The following is a 24,053-nucleotide window of genomic DNA, read 5'->3' on the forward strand; positions in this document are numbered from 1 at the left end:
ACCACTCCTGTTAAAGACCATCTGATATACCTAGAATAACAGACCACTCCTGTTAAAGACCATCTGATATACCTAGAATAACAGACCACTCCTGTTAAAGACCATCTGATATACCTAGAATAACAGACCACTCCTGTTAAAGACCATCTGATATACCTAGAATAACAGACCACTCCTGTTAAAGACCATCTGATATAACTAGAATAACAGGCCACTCCTGTTAAAGACCATCTGATATACCTAGAATAACAGACCACTCCTGTTAAAGACCATCTGATATAACTAGAATAACAGACCACTCCTGTTAAAGACCATCTGATATAACTAGAATAACAGGCCACTCCTGTTAAAGACTCTTCAGGACACATAGAATAACAGACCACTCCTGTTAAAGACCATCTGATATACCTAGAATAACAGACCACTCCTGTTAAAGACCATCTGATATAACTAGAATAACAGGGCACTCCTGTTAAAGACTCTTCAGGACACATAGAATAACAGACCACTCCTGTTAAAGACCATCTGATATACCTAGAATAACAGACCACTCCTGTTAAAGACCATCTGATATACCTAGAATAACAGACCACTCCTGTTAAAGACCATCTGATATAACTAGAATAACAGACCACTCCTGTTAAAGACCATCTGATATACCTAGAATAACAGACCACTCCTGTTAAAGACCATCTAATATACCTAGAATAACAGACCACTCCTGTTAAAGACCATCTAATATAACTAGAATAACAGACCACTCCTGTTAAAGACCATCTAATATACCTAGAATAACAGACCACTCCTGTTAAAGACCATCTAATATACCTAGAATAACAGACCACTCCTGTTAAAGACCATCTAATATAACTAGAATAACAGACCACTCCTGTTAAAGACCATCTAATATACCTAGAATAACAGACCACTCCTGTTAAAGACCATCTAATATACCTAGAATAACAGACCACTCCTGTTAAAGACCATCTAATATACCTAGAATAACAGACCACTCCTGTTAAAGACCATCTAATATAACTAGAATAACTGTTATGCAGGTGAATGAGGACCCAAAAGCGACTTGGCGAAAACAGAGTCTTTAATCCAGTAAAGTAAATCTACAATCATAAGGCATAATTCCACTCGTAATGACGAGAACAGACTGGAGACTCGATCAAGAACTGCAGGTTGCCTCGGGAAGGCACTTGAACGTAGCAGACTCAGACACCTGCTCACCACGCAGCATCTGAGGGAAACACGACACGACAGGGCGATACACAGACACAGCACGGTGAACAATAGACAAGGATCCGACAGGGCAGAAACGGAAAACAAGGGGAGAAATAGGGACTCTAATCAGGGAAAAAGATAGGGAACAGGTGTGGGAAGACTAAATGATTGATTAGGGGAATAGGAACAGCTGGGAGCAGGAACGGAACGATAGAGAGAAGAGAGAGAGGAAGAGAGAGAGAAAAAGGGGAACGAACCTAAAAAAGACCAGCAGGGGGAAAATGAACAGAGGGAAAAGCAAAATGACAAGACAATCTAAGACAAAACATGACAGTACCCCCCACTCACCGAGCGCCTCCTGGCGCACTCGAGGAGGAATCCTGGCGGCAACGGAGGAAATCATCAATAAGTGAACGGTCCAGCACGTCCCGAGACGGAACCCAACTCCTCTCCTCAGGACCGTAACCCTCCCAATCCACTAAGTATTGGTGACCCCGTCCCCGAGAACGCATGTCCATGATCCTACGTACCTTGTAAATAGGTGCGCTCTCGACAAGGACGGGAGGGGGAGGGAAGACGAACGGGGGTGCGAAGAAAGGGCTTGACACAGGAGACATGGAAGACAGGATGGACGCGACGAAGATGTCGCGGAAGAAGCAGTCGCACAGCGACAGGATTGACGACCTGGGAGACACGGAACGGACCAATGAACCGCGGAGTCAACTTACGAGAAGCTGTCGTAAGAGGAAGGTTGCGAGTGGAAAGCCACACTCTCTGGCCGCAACAATACCTTGGACTCTTAATCCTACGTTTATTGGCGGCTCTCACAGTCTGTGCCCTGTAACGGCAAAGTGCAGACCTCACCCTCCTCCAGGTGCGCTCACAACGTTGGACAAACGCTTGAGCGGAGGGAACGCTGGACTCGGCAAGCTGGGATGAGAACAGAGGAGGCTGGTAACCCAGACTACTCTGAAACGGAGATAACCCGGTAGCAGACGAAGGAAGCAAGTTGTGAGCGTATTCTGCCCAGGGGAGCTGTTCTGCCCAAGACGCAGGGTTTCTGAAAGAAAGGCTGCGTAGTATGCGACCAATCGTCTGATTGGCCCTCTCTGCTTGACCGTTAGACTGGGGATGAAACCCGGAAGAGAGACTGACGGACGCACCAATCAAACGACAGAACTCCCTCCAAAACTGTGACGTGAATTGCGGGCCTCTGTCTGAAACGGCGTCTAACGGGAGGCCATGAATTCTGAACACATTCTCGATGATGATTTGTGCCGTCTCCTTAGCGGAAGGAAGTTTAGCGAGGGGAATGAAATGTGCCGCCTTAGAGAACCTATCGACAACCGTAAGAATCATAGTCTTCCCCGCAGACAAAGGCAGACCGGTAATGAAGTCTAGGGCGATGTGAGACCATGGTCGAGAAGGAATGGGGAGCGGTCTGAGACGACCGGCAGGAGGAGAGTTACCCGACTTAGTCTGCGCGCAGTCCGAACAAGCAGCCACGAAACGGCGCGTGTCACGCTCCTGAGTCGGCCACCAAAAGCGCTGGCGAATAGACGCAAGAGTGCCTCGAACACCGGGATGACCAGCTAACTTGGCAGAGTGAGCCCACTGAAGAACAGCCAGACGAGTGGAAACAGGAACGAAAAGGAGGTTACTAGGACAAGCGCGCGGCAACGCAGTGTGCGTGAGTGCTTGCTTAACCTGTCTTTCAATTCCCCAGACTGTCAACCCGACAACACGCCCATAAGGAAGAATCCCCTCGGGATCAGTAGAAGCCACAGAAGAACTAAACAGACGGGATAAGGCATCAGGCTTGGTGTTTTTGCTACCCGGACGGTAAGAAATCACAAACTCGAAACGAGCGAAAAACAACGCCCAACGAGCTTGACGGGCATTAAGTCGTTTGGCAGAACGGATGTACTCAAGGTTCTTATGGTCTGTCCAAACGACAAAAGGAACGGTCGCCCCCTCCAACCACTGTCGCCATTCGCCTAGGGCTAAGCGGATGGCGAGCAGTTCGCGGTTACCCACATCATAGTTGCGTTCAGATGGCGACAGGCGATGAGAAAAATAAGCGCAAGGATGAACCTTATCGTCAGACTGGAAGCGCTGGGATAGAATGGCTCCCACGCCTACCTCTGAAGCGTCAACCTCGACAATGAATTGTCTAGTGACGTCAGGAGTAACGAGGATAGGAGCGGACGTAAAACGTTCTTTTAGAAGATCAAAAGCTCCCTGGGCGGAACCGGACCACTTAAAACACGTCTTGACAGAAGTAAGAGCTGTGAGAGGGGCAGCAACTTGACCGAAATTACGAATGAAACGCCGATAGAAATTAGCGAAACCTAAAAAGCGCTGCAACTCGACACGTGACCTTGGAACGGGCCAATCACTGACAGCTTGGACCTTAGCGGAATCCATCTGAATGCCTTCAGCGGAAATAACGGAACCGAGAAAAGTAACGGAGGAGACATGAAAAGAGCACTTCTCAGCCTTCACGTAGAGACAATTCTCTAAAAGGCGCTGTAGAACACGTCGAACGTGCTGAACATGAATCTCGAGTGACGGTGAAAAAATCAGGATATCGTCAAGATAGACAAAAACAAAGATGTTCAGCATGTCTCTCAGAACATCATTAACTAATGCCTGAAAAACAGCTGGCGCATTGGCGAGACCAAACGGCAGAACCCGGTACTCAAAATGCCCTAACGGAGTGTTAAACGCCGTTTTCCACTCGTCCCCCTCTCTGATGCGCACGAGATGGTAAGCGTTACGAAGGTCCAACTTAGTAAAGCACCTGGCTCCCTGCAGAATCTCGAAGGCTGATGACATAAGGGGAAGCGGATAACGATTCTTAACCGTTATGTCATTCAGCCCTCGATAATCACGCAGGGGCGCAGAGTACCGTCCTTTTTCTTAACAAAAAAGAACCCCGCCCCGGCCGGAGAGGAAGAAGGCACTATGGTACCGGCGTCAAGAGACACAGATAAATAATCCTCGAGAGCCTTACGTTCGGGAGCCGACAGAGAGTATAGTCTACCTCGAGGAGGAGTGGTCCCCGGAAGGAGATCAATACTACAATCATACGACCGGTGAGGAGGAAGGGAGTTGGCTCGGGACCGACTGAAGACCGTGCGCAGATCATGATATTCCTCCGGCACTCCTGTCAAATCGCCAGGTTCCTCCTGAGAAGTGGGGACAGAAGAAATGGGAGGGATGGCAGACATTAAACACTTCACATGACAAGAAACGTTCCAGGATAGGATAGAATTACTAGACCAATTAATAGAAGGATTATGACATACTAGCCAGGGATGACCCAAAACAACAGGTGTAAAAGGTGAACGAAAAATCAAAAAAGAAATAGTCTCACTGTGGTTACCAGATACTGTGAGAGTTAAAGGTAGTGTCTCAAATCTGATACTGGGAAGATGACTACCATCTAAGGCAAACATGGGCGTAGGCTTGTCTAACTGTCTGAAAGGAATGTCATGTTTCCGAGCCCATGCTTCGTCCATGAAACAACCCTCAGCCCCAGAGTCAATCAAGGCACTGCATGTAGCACCCGAACCGGTCCAGCGTAGATGGACCGACATAGTAGTACAGGATCTAGATGAAGAGACCTGAGTAGTAGCGCTCACCAGTAGCCCTCCGCTTACTGATGAGCTCTGGCCTTTTACTGGACATGAATTGACAAAATGTCCATCAAATCCGCAATAGAGGCACAGGCGGTTGGTGATCCTCCGTTCCCTCTCCTTAGTCGAGATGCGAATACCTCCCAGCTGCATGGGCTCAGTCTCTGAGCCAGAGGAGGGAGATGGTTGCGATGCGGAGCAGGGAAACACCGTTGACGCGAGCTCTCTTCCACGAGCTTGGTGACGAAGATCTACCCGTCGTTCTATGCGGATGGCGAGAGCAATCAAAGAGTCCACACTGGAAGGAACCTCCCGAGAGAGAATCTCATCTTTGACCACTGCGTGGAGTCCCTCCAGAAAACGAGCGAGCAGCGCCGGCTCGTTCCAGTCACTAGAGGCAGCAAGAGTGCGAAACTCTATAGAGTAATCCATTATGGATCGATCACCTTGGCATAGGGAAGCCAGGGCCCTAGAAGCCTCCCTACCAAAAACTGAACGGTCAAAAACCCGAATCATCTCCTCTTTAAAGTTCTGGTAATTGTTTGAACAATCAGCCCTTGCCTCCCAGATAGCTGTGCCCCACTCTCGAGCCCGGCCAGTAAGGAGTGAAATGACGTAAGCAACCCGAGCTCTCTCTCTAGAGTATGTGTTGGGTTGGAGAGAGAACACAATATCACACTGGGTGAGAAAGGAGCGGCACTCCGTGGGCTGCCCGGAGTAGCAAGGTGGGTTATTAACCCTAGGTTCCGGAGGCTCGGCAGGCCAGGAAGTAACAGGTGGCACGAGACGAAGACTCTGGAACTGTCCAGAGAGGTCGGAAACCTGAGCGGCCAGGTTCTCCACGGCATGACGAGCAGCAGACAATTCCTGCTCGTGTCTGCCGAGCATGGCTCCTTGGATCTCGACGGCAGTGTTACGAGCGTCTGTAGTCGCTGGGTCCATTCTTTGGTCGGATCCTTCTGTTATGCAGGTGAATGAGGACCCAAAAGCGACTTGGCGAAAACAGAGTCTTTAATCCAGTAAAGTAAATCTACAATCATAAGGCATAATTCCACTCGTAATGACGAGAACAGACTGGAGACTCGATCAAGAACTGCAGGTTGCCTCGGGAAGGCACTTGAACGTAGCAGACTCAGACACCTGCTCACCACGCAGCATCTGAGGGAAACACGACACGACAGGGCGATACACAGACACAGCACGGTGAACAATAGACAAGGATCCGACAGGGCAGAAACGGAAAACAAGGGGAGAAATAGGGACTCTAATCAGGGAAAAAGATAGGGAACAGGTGTGGGAAGACTAAATGATTGATTAGGGGAATAGGAACAGCTGGGAGCAGGAACGGAACGATAGAGAGAAGAGAGAGAGGAAGAGAGAGAGAAAAAGGGGAACGAACCTAAAAAGACCAGCAGGGGGAAAACGAACAGAGGGAAAAGCAAAATGACAAGACAATCTAAGACAAAACATGACAATAACAGACCACTCCTGTTAAAGACCATCTGATATACCTAGAATAACAGACCACTCCTGTTAAAGACCATCTGATATAACTAGAATAACAGACCACTCCTGTTAAAGACCATCTGATATACCTAGAATAACAGACCACTCCTGTTAAAGACCATCTGATATACCTAGAATAACAGACCACTGCTGTTAAAGACCATCTGATATACCTAGAATAACAGGCTACTCCTGTTAAAGACCATCTGATATACCTAGAATAACAGGCTACTCCTGTTAAAGACCATCTGATATACCTAGAATAACAGGCTACTCCTGTTAAAGACCATCTGATATACCTAGAATAACAGGCTACTCCTGTTAAAGACCATCTGATATACCTAGAATAACAGGCTACTCCTGTTAAAGACTCTTCAGGACACCTAGAATAACAAGCCACTCCTGTTAAATACTCTTCAGGACACCTAGAATAACAGGCCACTCCTGTTAAAGACTCTCCAAGACACCTAGAATAACAGGCCACTCCTGTTAAAGACTCTCCAGGACACCTAGAATAACAGGCCACTCCTGTTAAAGACTCTCCAAGACACCGAGAATAACAGGCCACTCCTGTTAAAGACTCTCCAAGACACCGAGAATAACAGGCCACTCCTGTTAAAGACTCTTCGGGACACAGAGATTATCAGGCCACTCCTGTTAAAGACTCTCCAAGACACAGAGAAAAACAGGCCACTCCTGTTAAAGACTCTTCGGGACACCTAGAATAACAGGCCACTCCTGTTAAAGACTCTCCAAGACACCGAGAATAACAGGCCACTCCTGTTAAAGACTCTCCAAGACACCGAGAATAACAGGCCACTCCTGTTAAAGACTCTTCGGGACACAGAGAATACAGGCCAGTTAAAGCCAAGACACCTGAATTAAAGACTCTCCAAGACACCTAGAATTACAGGCCACTCCTGTTAAAGACTCTCCAAGACACCTAGAATTACAGGCCACTCCTGTTAAAGACTCTCCAAGACACCTAGAATTACAGGCCACTCCTGTTAAAGACTCTCCAAGACACCTAGAATTACAGGCCACTCCTGGTAAAGACTCTCCAAGACACCTAGAATTACAGGCCACTCCTGTTAAAGACTCTCCAAGACACCTAGAATTACAGGCCACTCCTGTTAAAGACTCTCCAAGACACAGAGAATTACAGGCCACTCCTGTTAAAGACTCTCCAAGACACCTAGAATTACAGGCCACTCCTGTTAAAGACTCTCCAAGACACCTAGAATTACAGGCCACTCCTGTTCACATGTCCAGCTGCATGTTATGATAGGACATCTAGTTTGATAAAATATGATATGAAATCTCTAACCTCACTAGATAAGCAGACAGCTTTAGACTGTATTCTGGTTCAGAGTGTGATTAGTCTAGACAGGATAAGGATAAATCCTGCTTGTAATGTTAATGCTGTGTGTGCGTGTGTATGTGTATGTGTGTGTGTGTGTGTGTGTGTGTGTGTGTGTGTGTGTGCGTGCGTGCGTGCGTGCGTGCGTGCGTGCGTGCGTGCGTGCGTGTGTGCGTGTTGTATAATTGTATACTCAATGACTTGCCGTAATATTAATGTTTTAAGTTTCCATATATTTCATTTAAGAATGTTCTGGTTCAGAGATGTGGGCATCCCTTTATGGACAGATAGAGCTGTATAATTGACATTCTTAGGATAGCTGTTATTCCAGACCACAGATTCCTGCGGTAGTCATGTTCTATGTGTGTGTGTGTTTCCAGTGTGTGTGACAGCCTTGTGGTCTCAGGGTGTTTTGCCAAGTGGCTTGAATTCCCTCTATCATCATGTCTGGATCACCAGAACCCAGGGTATTATAGAAAACACAGTCTGTGTGTGCGTGTGCATGTGTGTGTGTGCAGGTGCGTGTGTGTGAATGCATGCCTACGTAATATATGCCATTTAGCAGACGCTTTTATCCAAAGCGACTTACAGTCATGTGTGCATACATTCTACGTATGGGTGGTCCCGGGGATTGAACCCACTACCCTGGCGTTACAAGCACCATGCTCTACCAAATGAGCTACAGAAGGACCACCTGCGTGCCTGCGGGTCTATGTGCCTGCGGGCCTACGTGCCTGCGTACCTGCGGCCCTACGTGCCTGCGGGCCTACGTACCTGCGTACCTGCGGCCCTACGTGCCTGCGGGCCTACGTACCTGCCTGCCTACATGCCTACGTACCTGCCTGCGTACATGCCTACGTACCTGCCTGCCTACATGCCTACGTACCTGCCTGCCTACGTGCCTACATGCCTGCAGGCCTACGTACCTGCCGGCCTACGGGCCTACGTGCCTACCCACTTAAATTACACAAGGAATATCGCAAAAATATGACCAATGGCTCATTCGAGAGAAGACATCTTTCTGAGTTATGACATCGGACAGTTTTAGAATCTGACATGTATGATTGACGTTTTCACAATCTAAAAGTCGTATTTCTATTAACTTCCAGTGTAGTGAGAGCGACTTTATCACATTGCTGCATCATACCGGCTAAATTTCTGCCTGCTTGAACGGCAATAACTTAGATACACTAAAAACATTAAATGACCCAGGGAATCCATAGAACATCACTCAGAGATGCACAAAAACAACAAACAACCTCCCTCCCTCCCTCCCTCACTCCATCCCTCACTCCATCCCTCCCTACCTCTCTATCCTTACATATCTCCTTTTCCAATCAACCAACAAAGAAAAACAATCTTCATAGGTAGCCCTGACACGGAGAATCAATGTCTGCCACCCCATTCATCAGGTGTCTGTCTCTGCCACCCCATTCATCAGGTGTCTGTCTCTGCCACCCCATTCATCAGGTGTCTGTCTCTGCCACCCCATTCATCAGGTGTCTGTCTCTGCCACCCCATTCATCAGGTGTCTGTCTCTGTCACCCCATTCATCAGGTGTCTGTCTCTGCCACCCCATTCATCAGGTGTCTGTCTCTGCCACCCCATTCATCAGGTGTCTGTCTCTGCCACCCCATTCATCAGGTGTCTGTCTCTGTCACCCCATTCATCAGGTGTCTGTCTCTGTCACCCCATTCATCAGGTGTCTGTCTCTGTCACCCCATTCATCAGGTGTCTGTCTCTGTCACCCCATTCATCAGGTGTCTGTCTCTGCCACCCCATTCATCAGGTGTCTGTCTCTGTCACCCCATTCATCAGGTGTCTGTCTCAGTGTATAAATATAATCAATAGTTGTACTTGTACTCATGAGGCTATGGGCCTGATTTTCATTGAGGTTGAAGACATAATGCCTTCAGCGATTCAGACAGAGTGACATGCACACAGCGGAGACTACCCTACTGGCTACATAACAAGTGCACCTGCTCTAGGAGACTGGAGTACTCTTGTAGCCAACAGGAAACACCTGAGACATTTTCACAAACAACTTGTATTGCTCATAGTGTTTATACACTGCTCAAAAAAATAGAAGGGAACACTAAAATAACACAGACACCTTGGTGGTTGAAGATTTCTTATTAAATACCTTTAGTGGTTGGGTGCTGACAACAAAATGCAAATTATTGGAAATCAAAGTGGGTGGGGTTATATCCTTCCTGTTTGGCCCTGATCCAACTTTGATGGGTGTCCTAAAACGTCCAAATGGGGCCACAGTGTGTTTGACCCCTCCTGTCTCAGCCTCCAGTATTTATGCTGGGCATGTTTATGAGGTGGGGGGCTGGGGTCAGTTTGTTTATCTGGAGTACTTCATCCTCCTATTCAGGTGTCCTGTTGTGAATCTGGTGTGGTGGATGGAGGCTCTACATGGTGTCCCAGATGTGATCTCTTGATTTCTCTCGGAGGACCTGAGCCCTAGGACCATGCCCCAGGACTACCTGACATGATGACTCCTTGCTGTCCCCAGTCCACCTGGCCATGCTGCTGCTCCAGTTTCAACTGGCCTGGGCCTTCTAGGACCATGTCTCAGGACTACCTGACATGAGGACACCATGCTGTCCCCAGTCCACCTGGCCATGCTCCTGCTCCAGTTTCAACTGTTCTGCCTTCACTATTATTCAACCATGCTGGTCATTTATGAACATTTGAACATCTTGGCCATCTTGGTGTTCTCTGTTATAATCTCCACCCAGCACAGCCAGAAGAGGACTGGCCACCCCACATATGCCCTAACTCTTTCATTTCTTTTCTCTCTTGAGAGGACCTGAGCAAGTGACCTGCCCCTGGACTACCTGACATCTGGAGTACTCTTGCTGTCCCCAGTCCACCTGACTGTGCTGCTGCTCCCCAGTTTCAAACTGCCTTATTATTATTTGACCATGCTGGTCATTTATGAACATTTGCAAACATCTTGGTCATGTTCTGTCTCTATTGCACAGCCAGAAGAGGACTGGCCATGCCCCACATAGGTTTCTTCCCAGGTTTTTAGAACCATGCTTTTACACCTGCATTGTTTGCTGTTTGGGGTTTTAGGCTGGGTTTCTGTACAGCACTTTGAGATATCAGCTGATGTACGAAGGGCTATATAAATAAATTTGATTTGATTTGATTTGAACACATCCTAGATCTGAATGAATGAAATATTCTTATTAAATACATTTTTCTTTACATAGTTGAATGTGCTGACAACAAAATCACACACAAATTATCAATGGAAATCAAATTTATCAACCCATGGAGGTCTGGATTTGGAGTCACACTCTAAATGAAAGTGGAAAACCACACTACAGGCTGATCCAACTTTGATGTAATGTCCTTAAAACAAGTCCAAATGAGGCTCAGTAGTGTGTTTGGCCTCCACTTGCCTGTATGACCTCCCTACAACACCTGGGCATGCTCTTGATGAGGTGGTGGATGGTCTCCTGAGGGATCTCCACCCAGACCTGGACTAAAGCATCCTCCAACTCCTGGACAGTCTGTTGTGCAACGTGGTGTTGGTGGATGGAACGAGACATGGTGTCCCAGATGTGATAAATTGGATTCAGGTCTGGGGAACGGGCGGGCCAGTCCATAGCATCAATGCCTTCCTCTTGCAGGAACTGCTGACACACTCCAGCCACATGAGGTCTAGCATTGTCTTGCATTAGGAGGAACCCAGGGCGAACCACACCAGCATATGATCTCACAGGGGGTCTGAGGATCTCATCTCGGTACCTAATGGCAGTCAGGCTACTTCTGGTGAGCACATGGAGGGCTGTGCGGCCCCCCAAAGAAATGCCACCCCACACCATGACTGACCCACCTCCAAACCGGTCATGCTGGAGGATGTTGCAGGCAGCAGAACGTTCTCCACGGCATCTCCAGACTCTGTCACGACTGTCACATGTGCTCAGTGTGAACCTGCTTTCATCTGTGAAGAGCACAGGGCGCCAGTGGCAAATTTGCCAATCTTGGTGTTCTCTGGCAAATGCAAAACGTCCTGCACAGTGTTGGGCTGTAAGCACAACCCCCACCTGTGGATGTCGGGCCCTCATACCACCCTCATGGAGCAGTTTGAGCAGACACATGCACACATGCACATTTGTGGCCTGCTGGAGGTCATTTTGCAGGGCTCTGGCAGTACTTCTCCTGCCCCTCCTTGCACAAAGGCGGAGGTAGCGGTCCTGCTGCTGGGTTGTTGCCCTCCCACAGCCTCCTCCACATCTCCTGATGTACTGGCCTGTCTCCTGGTAGGGCCTCCATGCTCTCGACACTACGCTGACAGACACAGCAAACCTTCTTGCCACAGATTGCATTGATGTGCCATCCTGGATGAGCTGCACTACCTGAGCCACTTGTGTGGGTTGCAGTCTCCGTCTCATGCTACCACTAGAGTGAAAGCACCACCAGCATTCAAAAGGGACCAAAACATCAGCCAGGAAGCATAGGAACTGAGAAGTGGTCTGTTGTCATCACCTGTAGAACCACTCCTTTATTGGGGGTGTCTTGCTAATTGCCTATAATTTCCACCTGTTTTCTACTCCATTTGCACAACAGCATGTGAAATTTATTGTCAATCAGTGTTGCTTCCTAAGTGGACAGTTTGATTTCACAGAAGTGTGATTGACTTGGAGTTACATTGTGTTGTTTAAGTGTTCCCTTTATTTTTTGAGCAGTGTATTTGTTTTACCAAAACCTATCATTATGTGATGTCCTTAAAAGGCGAAAACAATTTACGCATGTTTAAAATAAACCATATGTGTCATTTACATGACGCATCGGCAGTAAAATGTAGAACTCTGTTCCATGTGAAAGAATGGGAATGGTATGGTTTGGTTTTGGTAAGAAATGGACAGTACTTTTACAGTTGCCAACAGTCAGCCCCCTACTAAGTCAGCCCCCTACTAAGTCAGCCCCCTACTAAGTCAGCCCCCTACTAAGTCAGCCCCCTACTCAGTCAGCCCCCTACTAAGTCAGCCCCCTACTAAGTCAGCCCCCTACTAAGTCAGCCCCCTACTAAGTCAGCCCCCTACCAGTCAGCCCCCTACTAAGTCAGCCCCCTACTAAGTCAGGCCTACCCCTACTAAGTCAGCCCCCTACTAAGTCAGCCTCCTCAGTCAGCCCCCTACTCCTAAGTCAGCCCCCTACTCAGTCAGCCCCTACTCAGTCAGCCCCCTACTAAGTCAGCCCCCTACCAGTCAGCCCCCTACTAAGTCAGCCCCCTACTAAGTCAGCCCCCTACTCAGTCAGCCCCTACTAAGTCAGCCCCCTACTACAGACCCACAGTCAGCCCCCTACTCAGTCAGCCCCCTACTAAGTCAGCCCCCTACTAAGTCAGCCCCCTACTCAGTCAGCCCCCTACTCAGTCAGCCCCCTACTAAGTCAGCCTACCCCCTACTAAGTCAGCCCCCTACTCAGTCACCCCCTACTCAGTCAGCCCCCTACTCAGTCAGCCCCCTACTCAGTCAGCCCCCTACTAAGAGAAATAGAAAGAGTAAAAGACATACTGTATACCACTTATTGTAATGTTTTGGTCTAACCTAACCGATCACATCCTGAGAACCACACACCTACAGACCCACTGTCCTAACAGGCCTACCAGGAACAGACTAACTAACTACAGACCCACAGTCCTAACAGGCCTACCAGGAACAGACTAACTAACTACAGACCCACAGTCCTAACAGGCCTACCAGGAACAGACTAACTACAGACCCACAGTCCTAACAGGCCTACCAGGAACAGACTAACTAACTACAGACCCACAGTCCTAACAGGCCTACCAGGAACAGACTAACTAACTACATACCCACAGTCCTAACAGGCCTACCAGGAACAGACTAACTAACTACATACCCACAGTCCTAACAGGCCTACCAGGAACAGACTAACTACAGACCCACAGTCCTAACAGGCCTACCAGGAACAGACTAACTAACTACAGACCCACAGTCCTAACAGGCCTACCAGGAACAGACTAACTAACTACAGACCCACAGTCCTAACAGGCCTACCAGGAACAGACTAACTACAGACCCACAGTCCTAACAGGCCTACCAGGAACAGACTAACTAACTACAGACCCACAGTCCTAACAGGCCTACCAGGAACAGACTAACTAACTACATACCCACAGTCCTAACAGGCCTACCAGGAACAGACTAACTAACTACATACCCACAGTCCTAACAGGCCTACCAGGAACAGACTAACTACAGACCCACAGTCCTAACAGGCCTACCAGGAACAGACTAACTAACTACATACCCACAGTCCTAACAGGCCTACCAGGAACAGACTAACTAACTACAGACCCACAGTCCTAACAGGCCTACCAGGAACAGACTAACTAACTACATACCCACAGTCCTAACAGGCCTACCAGGAACAGACTAACTAACTACAGACCCACAGTCCTAACAGGCCTACCAGGAACAGACAACTAACTACAGACCCACAGTCCTAACAGGCCTACCAGGAACAGACTAACTAACTACAGACCCACAGTCCTAACAGGCCTACCAGGAACAGACAAGCTAACTACAGACCCACAGTCCTAACAGGCCTACCAGGAACAGACTAACTAACTACAGACCCACAGTCCTAACAGGCCTACCAGGAACAGACAAGCTAACTACAGACCCACAGTCCTAACAGGCCTACCAGGAACAGACAAGCTAACTATAGTCCCACAGTCCTAACAGGCCTACCAGGAACAGACTAACTAACTAACTACAGACCCACAGTCCTAACAGGCCTACCAGGAACAGACTAACTAACTACAGACCCACAGTCCTAACAGGCCTACCAGGAACAGACTAACTAACTACAGACCCACAGTCCTAACAGGCCTACCAGGAACAGACAAGCTAACTACAGACCCACAGTCCTAACAGGCCTACCAGGAACAGACTAACTAACTACAGACCCACAGTCCTAACAGGCCTACCAGGAACAGACTAACTAACTACAGACCCACAGTCCTAACAGGCCTACCAGGAACAGACTAACTAACTACAGACCCACAGTCCTAACAGGCCTACCAGGAACAGACTAACTAACTACAGACCCACAGTCCTAACAGGCCTACCAGGAACAGACTAACTAACTACAGACCCACAGTCCTAACAGGCCTACCAGGAACAGACTAACTAACTACAGACCCACAGTCCTAACAGGCCTACCAGGAACAGACAACTAACTACAGACCCACAGTCCTAACAGGCCTACCAGGAACAGACTAACTAACTACAGACCCACAGTCCTAACAGGCCTACCAGGAACAGACTAACTAACTACAGACCCACAGTCCTAACAGGCCTACCAGGAACAGACTAACTAACTACAGACCCACAGTCCTAACAGGCCTACCAGGAACAGACTAACTAACTACAGACCCACAGTCCTAACAGGCCTACCAGGAACAGACTAACTAACTACAGACCCACAGTCCTAACAGGCCTACCAGGAACAGACTAACTAACTACAGACCCACAGTCCTAACAGGCCTACCAGGAACAGACTAACTAACTACAGACCCACAGTCCTAACAGGCCTACCAGGAACAGACTAACTAACTACAGACCCACAGTCCTAACAGGCCTACCAGGAACAGACTAACTAACTACAGACCCACAGTCCTAACAGGCCTACCAGGAACAGACTAACTAACTACAGACCCACAGTCCTAACAGGCCTACCAGGAACAGACAACTAACTACAGACCCACAGTCCTAACAGGCCTACCAGGAACAGACTAACTAACTACAGACCCACAGTCCTAACAGGCCTACCAGGAACAGACAAGCTAACTACAGACCCACAGTCCTAACAGGCCTACCAGGAACAGACTAACTAACTACAGACCCACAGTCCTAACAGGCCTACCAGGAACAGACAACTAACTACAGACCCACAGTCCTAACAGGCCTACCAGGAACAGACAACTAACTACAGACCCACAGTCCTAACAGGCCTACCAGGAACAGACTGACTAACTAACTACATACCCACAGTCCTAACAGGCCTACCAGGAACAGACTAACTAACTACAGACCCACAGTCCTAACAGGCCTACCAGGAACAGACTAACTAACTACAGACCCACAGTCCTAACAGGCCTACCAGGAACAGACTAACTAACTACAGACCCACAGTCCTAACAGGCCTACCAGGAACAGACTAACTAACTACAGACCCACAGTCCTAACAGGCCTACCAGGAACAGACTAACTAACTACAGACCCACAGTCCTAACAGGCCTACCAGGAACAGACTAACTAACTACAGACCCACAGTCCTAACAGGCCTACCAGGAACAGACTAACTAACTACAGACCCACAGTCCTAACAGGCCTACCAGGAACAGACTAACTAACTACAGACCCACAGTCCTAACAGGCCTACCAGGAACAGACTAACTAACTACAGACCCACAGTCCTAACAGGCCTACCAGGAACAGACTAACTAACTACAGACCCACAGTCCTAACAGGCCTACCAGGAACAGACTAACTAACTACAGACCCACAGTCCTAACAGGCCTACCAGGAACAGACTAACTAACTACAGACCCACAGTCCTAACAGGCCTACCAGGAACAGACTAACTAACTACAGACCCACAGTCCTAACAGGCCTACCAGGAACAGACTAACTAACTACAGACCCACAGTCCTAACAGGCCTACCAGGAACAGACTAACTAACTACAGACCCACAGTCCTAACAGGCCTACCAGGAACACTAACTAACTACAGACCCACAGTCCTAACAGGCCTACCAGGAACAGACTAACTAACTACAGACCCACAGTCCTAACAGGCCTACCAGGAACAGACTAACTAACTACAGACCCACAGTCCTAACAGGCCTACCAGGAACAGACTAACTAACTACAGACCCACAGTCCTAACAGGCCTACCAGGAACAGACTAACTAACTACAGACCCACAGTCCTAACAGGCCTACCAGGAACAGACTAACTAACTACAGACCCACAGTCCTAACAGGCCTACCAGGAACAGACTAACTAACTACAGACCCACAGTCCTAACAGGCCTACCAGGAACAGACTAACTAACTACAGACCCACAGTCCTAACAGGCCTACCAGGAACAGACTAACTAACTACAGACCCACAGTCCTAACAGGCCTACCAGGAACAGACTAACTAACTACAGACCCACAGTCCTAACAGGCCTACCAGGAACAGACTAACTAACTACAGACCCACAGTCCTAACAGGCCTACCAGGAACAGACTAACTAACTACAGACCCACAGTCCTAACAGGCCTACCAGGAACAGACTAACTAACTACAGACCCACAGTCCTAACAGGCCTACCAGGAACACTAACTAACTACAGACCCACAGTCCTAACAGGCCTACCAGGAACAGACTAACTAACTACAGACCCACAGTCCTAACAGGCCTACCAGGAACAGACTAACTAACTACAGACCCACAGTCCTAACAGGCCTACCAGGAACAGACTAACTAACTACAGACCCACAGTCCTAACAGGCCTACCAGGAACAGACTAACTAACTACAGACCCACAGTCCTAACAGGCCTACCAGGAACAGACAACTAACTACAGACCCACAGTCCTAACAGGCCTACCAGGAACAGACTAACTACAGACCCACAGTAACTAACTACAGACCCACAGTCCTAACAGGCCTACCAGGAACAGACTAAGCTAACTACAGACCCACAGTCCTAACAGGCCTACCAGGAACAGACTAACTAACTACAGACCCACAGTCCTAACAGGCCTACCAGGAACAGACAACTAACTACAGACCCACAGTCCTAACAGGCCTACCAGGAACAGACTAACTAACTACAGACCCACAGTCCTAACAGGCCTACCAGGAACAGACTAACTAACTAACTACAGACCCACAGTCCTAACAGGCCTACCAGGAACAGACTAACTAACTACAGACCCACAGTCCTAACAGGCCTACCAGGAACAGACAAGCTAACTACAGACCCACAGTCCTAACAGGCCTACCAGGAACAGACTAACTAACTACAGACCCACAGTCCTAACAGGCCTACCAGGAACAGACTAACTAACTACAGACCCACAGTCCTAACAGGCCTACCAGGAACAGACTAACTAACTACAGACCCACAGTCCTAACAGGCCTACCAGGAACAGACTAACTAACTACAGACCCACAGTCCTAACAGGCCTACCAGGAACAGACTAACTAACTACAGACCCACAGTCCTAACAGGCCTACCAGGAACAGACTAACTAACTACAGACCCACAGTCCTAACAGGCCTACCAGGAACAGACAAGCTAACTACAGACCCACAGTCCTAACAGGCCTACCAGGAACAGACTAACTAACTACAGACCCACAGTCCTAACAGGCCTACCAGGAACAGACTAACTAACTACAGACCCACAGTCCTAACAGGCCTACCAGGAACAGACTAACTAACTACAGACCCACAGTCCTAACAGGCCTACCAGGAACAGACTAACTAACTACAGACCCACAGTCCTAACAGGCCTACCAGGAACAGACTAACTAACTACAGACCCACAGTCCTAACAGGCCTACCAGGAACAGACTAACTAACTACAGACCCACAGTCCTAACAGGCCTACCAGGAACAGACTAACTAACTACAGACCCACAGTCCTAACAGGCCTACCAGGAACAGACTAACTACAGACCCACAGTCCTAACAGGCCTACCAGGAACAGACTAACTAACTACAGACCCACAGTCCTAACAGGCCTACCAGGAACAGACTAACTAACTACAGACCCACAGTCCTAACAGGCCTACCAGGAACAGACTAACTACAGACCCACAGTCCTAACAGGCCTACCAGGAACAGACTAACTAACTACAGACCCACAGTCCTAACAGGCCTACCAGGAACAGACTAACTAACTACAGACCCACAGTCCTAACAGGCCTACCAGGAACAGACTAACTAACTACAGACCCACAGTCCTAACAGGCCTACCAGGAACAGACTAACTAACTACAGACCCACAGTCCTAACAGGCCTACCAGGAACAGAAACTAACTACAGACCCACAGTCCTAACAGGCCTACCAGGAACAGACTAACTAACTACAGACCCACAGTCCTAACAGGCCTACCAGGAACAGACTAACTAACTACAGACCCACAGTCCTAACAGGCCTACCAGGAACAGACTAACTAACTACAGACCCACAGTCCTAACAGGCCTACCAGGAACAGACTAACTAACTACAGACCCACAGTCCTAACAGGCCTACCAGGAACAGACTAACTAACTACAGACCCACAGTCCTAACAGGCCTACCAGGAACAGACTAACTAACTACAGACCCACAGTCCTAACAGGCCTACCAGGAACAGACTAACTAACTAACTACAGACCCACAGTCCTAACAGGCCTACCAGGAACAGACTAACTAACTACAGACCCACAGTCCTAACAGGCCTACCAGGAACAGACTAACTAACTACAGACCCACAGTCCTAACAGGCCTACCAGGAACAAACTAACTACAGACCCACAGTCCTAACAGGCCTACCAGGAACAGACTAACTAACTACAGACCCACAGTCCTAACAGGCCTACCAGGAACAGACTAACTAACTACAGACCCACAGTCCTAACAGGCCTACCAGGAACAGACTAACTAACTACAGACCCACAGTCCTAACAGGCCTACCAGAAACAGACTAACTAACTACAGACCCACAGTCCTAACAGGCCTACCAGGAACAGACTAACTAACTACAGACCCACAGTCCTAACAGGCCTACCAGGAACAAACTAACTACAGACCCACAGTCCTAACAGGCCTACCAGGAACAGACTAACTAACTACAGACCCACAGTCCTAACAGGCCTACCAGGAACAGACTAACTAACTACAGACCCACAGTCCTAACAGGCCTACCAGGAACAGACTAACTAACTACAGACCCACAGTCCTAACAGGCCTACCAGGAACAGACTAACTAACTACAGACCCACAGTCCTAACAGGCCTACCAGGAACAAACTAACTACAGACCCACAGTCCTAACAGGCCTACCAGGAACAGACTAACTAACTACAGACCCACAGTCCTAACAGGCCTACCAGGAACAGACTAACTAACTACAGACCCACAGTCCTAACAGGCCTACCAGGAACAGACTAACTAACTACAGACCCACAGTCCTAACAGGCCTACCAGGAACAGACTAACTAACTACAGACCCACAGTCCTAACAGGCCTACCAGGAACAAACTAACTACAGACCCACAGTCCTAACAGGCCTACCAGGAACAGACTAACTACAGACCCACAGTCCTAACAGGCCTACCAGGAACAAACTAACTACAGACCCACAGTCCTAACAGGCCTACCAGAAACAGACTAACTACAGACCCACAGTCCTAACAGGCCTACCAGGAACAGACTAACTAACTACAGACCCACAGTCCTAACAGGCCTACCAGGAACAGACTAACTATAAAAACATGTTTACTATTGTAAGATGATAAACTAATGACATCTCCATCAGGGAACATTGTTAGTAGAGCTACCTATCTTTCACCTTCCAGTGCTGCTGGCTCAAGCAGAGATCTTATCTGCTACTTAGGGACAGGGACACTTAGGGACAGGGACACTAGAAGGACATTACCAGAGAGAGAGACAGTTTATGGGTCATTAAGGGACGTCGGGGAAAGATAGACAACTAGTCTCATCGAACGCTAAAGAGTCTGGGCTGTTTATAAATACCCACTCAGCAAGGGTCAGTGTGTATGCACGCACGCACACACACACACACACACACACACACACACACACACACACACACACACACACACACACACACACACACACACACACACACACACACACACACACACACACACACACACACACACACACACACACACACACACACACACACACACACACACACACACACACTGTTGGCTCCGAAGCCAATTCAAGCTGTGGATATCCCTGGATTCCACTGAAATATATCACCTTACACTGGGGCTTATGCGCAACAGGAGGGATGTGTTTAGGTCAGCTAATTGGCAACATACAAGACAGCATGGTGCTTACATCTCTGCCATGGTGTCAGGAAGGCTGGCTGGTATAGCTGTGAGGCCTTTCCCTCTGCAGTCCACTATGTTGTTACTGCAGGTACACATGGCAGGGCACGTACCTCCCCCTAGGCTGCAAGGCTGCAAGCCGGAGCTCTCTGAGTGACCTGGAGAGAGTGGGAGAGGAGAGAGAGGGATGGGAAGAGAGAGGGAGGAAGGGAGATTAAAGTCCTATTAAGAGAAAGACAGGGTGTTGTCCGGGGTCACACCAAGGTTCTTTGCACTTTGGGAAGGTCAGCGGTAATGTTGTCAACAGTGAAGGAGAGGTCTTGGAGCGGGCGCCCCCGGCATATTCCTCTGAATGTTTTGACAGACACGCAGAGGAACATTAACATGTGATATGTAGTCTGTCAGATGGTGTATCAGCGTCGATCTCCCAATTCTCAGCTGGATTTTAACTCATCAAAAGTTGGTTGTATTTCATGACATATATAGTGGAATCGCATGTCTGAATGTTGTGTGAGTTTTTCATTCGAGACACAATGACATGCATGTTGATGTCGTTTCAATCATCTCCGTTGATCTTCTCCTGTTTCTGTACATCTGTGTTCTCATCATTGTCTAAGTCTAAGTGGAATTCTGTGTATTTTGCTAATTCAGCTCCTCCACCTCCGCCATCTCTCCTGTCTACCCCTCGTCTCCTCTCCCCCCCTTGTCTCCTCTCTCCCCCTCGTCTCCACTCTCCTCCTCCTCTCCCCCTCGTCTCCTCTCTCCCCCTCGTCTCCTCTCTCCCCCTCGTCTCCTCTCTCCCCCTCCTCTCCTCTCTCCGTCTCCTCTCTCCCCCTCCTCTCCTCTCTCCGTCTCCTCTCCTCTCTCCGTCTCCTCTCTCCCCCTCGTCTCCTCTCTCCCCCTCGTCTCCTCTCTCCCCCTCGTCTCCTCTCTCCCCTCGTCTCCTCTCTCCATCTCGTCTCCTCTCTCCCCCTCGTCTCCTCTCTCCATCTCCTCTAACCCCCTCCTCTCTCCCCCTCCTCTCTCCCCCCTCTCCTCTCTTCTCTCCCACCCGTCTCCTCTCTCCCCCTCGTCTCCTCTCTCCCACTCCTCTCCTCTCTCCCTCTCCTCTCCTCTCTCCCACCCGTCTCCTCTCTCCCACCCGTCTCCTCTCTCCCCCTCGTCTCCTCTCTCCCCCTCCTCTCCTCTCTCCGTCTCCTCTCTCCCCCTCCTCTCCTCTCTCCGTCTCCTCTCTCCCCCTCGTCTCCTCTCTCCCACCCGTCTCCTCTCTCCCCCTCCTCTCCTCTCTCCCACCCGTCTCCTCTCTCCCCCTCGTCTCCTCTCTCCCACTCCTCTCCTCTCTCCCACTCCTCTCCTCTCTCCCACCCGTCTCCTCTCTCCCACCCGTCTCCTCTCTCCCCCTCCTCTCCTCTCTCCGTCTCCTCTCCTCTCTCCGTCTCCTCTCTCCCCCTCCTCTCCTCTCTCCGTCTCCTCTCTCCCCCTCGTCTCCTCTCTCCCACCCGTCTCCTCTCTCCCCCTCCTCTCCTCTCTCCCACCCGTCTCCTCTCTCCCCCTCGTCTCCTCTCTCCCACTCCTCTCCTCTCTCCCACTCCTCTCCTCTCTCCCACCCGTCTCCTCTCTCCCACCCGTCTCCTCTCTCCCCCTCGTCTCCTCTCTCCCCCTCGTCTCCTCTCTCCCCCTCCTCTCCTGTCTCCGTCTCCTCTCCTCTCTCCGTCTCCTCTCTCCGTCTCCTCTCTCCCCCTCGTCTCCTCTCTCCCCCTCGTCTCCTCTCTCCCCCTCGTCTCCTCTCTCCGTCTCGTCTCCTCTCTCCCCCTCGTCTCCTCTCTCCATCTCCTCTAACCCCCTCCTCTCTCCCCCTCCTCTCTCCCCCTCTCCTCTCCTCTCTCCCACCCGTCTCCTCTCTCCCCCTCGTCTCCTCTCTCCCACTCCTCTCCTCTCTCCCACTCCTCTCCTCTCTCCCACCCGTCTCCTCTCTCCCCCTCGTCTCCTCTCTCCCACCCGTCTCCTTTCTCCCACCCGTCTCCTCTCTCCCACCCGTCTCCTCTCTCCCACCCGTCTCCTCTCTCCCACCCGTCTCCTCTCTCCCCCTCGTCTCCTCTCTCCCACTCCTCTCCTCTCTCCCACCCGTCTCCTCTCTCCCCCTCGTCTCCTCTCTCCCACTCCTCTCCTCTCTCCCACTCCTCTCCTCTCTCCCACCCGTCTCCTCTCTCCCACCCGTCTCCTCTCTCCCCCTCGTCTCCTCTCTCCCCCTCGTCTCCTTTCTCCACTCTCTTGCTTCTTGCTTATGTTTGTTCTCCAAAAACTGAAGACAGCAGACAATTTGCATACAGTACACACATCCCACTGAAAATGTCTGGATATTTGTTTGAAATGCAACGCCCTTGTCAAAGACGACAGTGTGTGTGTGTGTGTGTGTGTGTGTGTGTGTGTGTGTGTGTGTGTGTGTGTGTGTGTGTGTGTGTGTGTGTGTGTGTGTGTGTGTGTGTGTGTGTGTGTGTGTGTGTGTGTGTGTGTGTGTGTCCCATATGTGTGTGTGTGTCTCTGTGTGTGTGTGTGTGTGTGTGTGTGTGTGTGTGTGTGTGTGTGTGTGTGTGTGTGTGTGTGTGTGTGTGTGTGTGTGTGTGTGTGTGTGTGTGTGTGTGTGTGTGTGTGTGTGTGTGTGTGTGTGTGTGTGTGTACTGCTCTAGGGTTTTTAGCATTACCTAGGAAAGTGTATGAAACAGACTTTTAAATGGCCTCATTTACTCTGCATTACTGATCTGCTGCGCTTTGACTTTCCTACTATGAATATTTCATCAGCCCCCTTTCTCTCTGCGCGAGTGTGTTTGTATGTGTGTGTGTGTTCTGTTTTATTGATGACAGGAGAAGTCCTACAGCTCAGTGATACTGGGACAGATCCTACTGCTCAGTGGGACTGGGACAGATCCTACTGCTCAGTAATACTGGGACAGATCCTACTATGCCACCTCTAACACTGGGCCATGCCTTATGATTAGACTGCTTAATGGATTCATTCAAACTACTCCCCTCTAACACTGGGCCATGCCTTATGATTAGACTGCTTAATGGATTCATTCAAACTACTCCCCTCTAACACTGGGCCATGCCTTATGATTAGACTGCTTAATGGATTCATTCAAACTACTCTCCTCTAACACTGGGCCATGCCTTATGATTAGACTGCTTAATGGATT

General features: G+C 49.3%; 1 protein-coding gene across 1 annotated transcript in view; it reads right to left on the minus strand.

Moving 5' to 3' along the window:
* Positions 1–24,053, minus strand: part of LOC124040340 (slit homolog 1 protein-like) — a 221,963-nt gene that overhangs the window by 53,199 nt on the left and 144,711 nt on the right. The window contains exon 9 of the mRNA XM_046357454.1: positions 20,870–21,017. Within this exon, the coding sequence (XP_046213410.1) occupies positions 20,870–21,017 (148 nt within the window). The remainder of the gene's footprint in view (positions 1–20,869; positions 21,018–24,053) is intronic.

The sequence above is a fragment of the Oncorhynchus gorbuscha genome, linkage group LG07 (assembly GCF_021184085.1).
Source record: "Oncorhynchus gorbuscha isolate QuinsamMale2020 ecotype Even-year linkage group LG07, OgorEven_v1.0, whole genome shotgun sequence".
In the NCBI taxonomy this organism is placed as follows: Eukaryota; Metazoa; Chordata; class Actinopteri; order Salmoniformes; family Salmonidae; genus Oncorhynchus; species Oncorhynchus gorbuscha.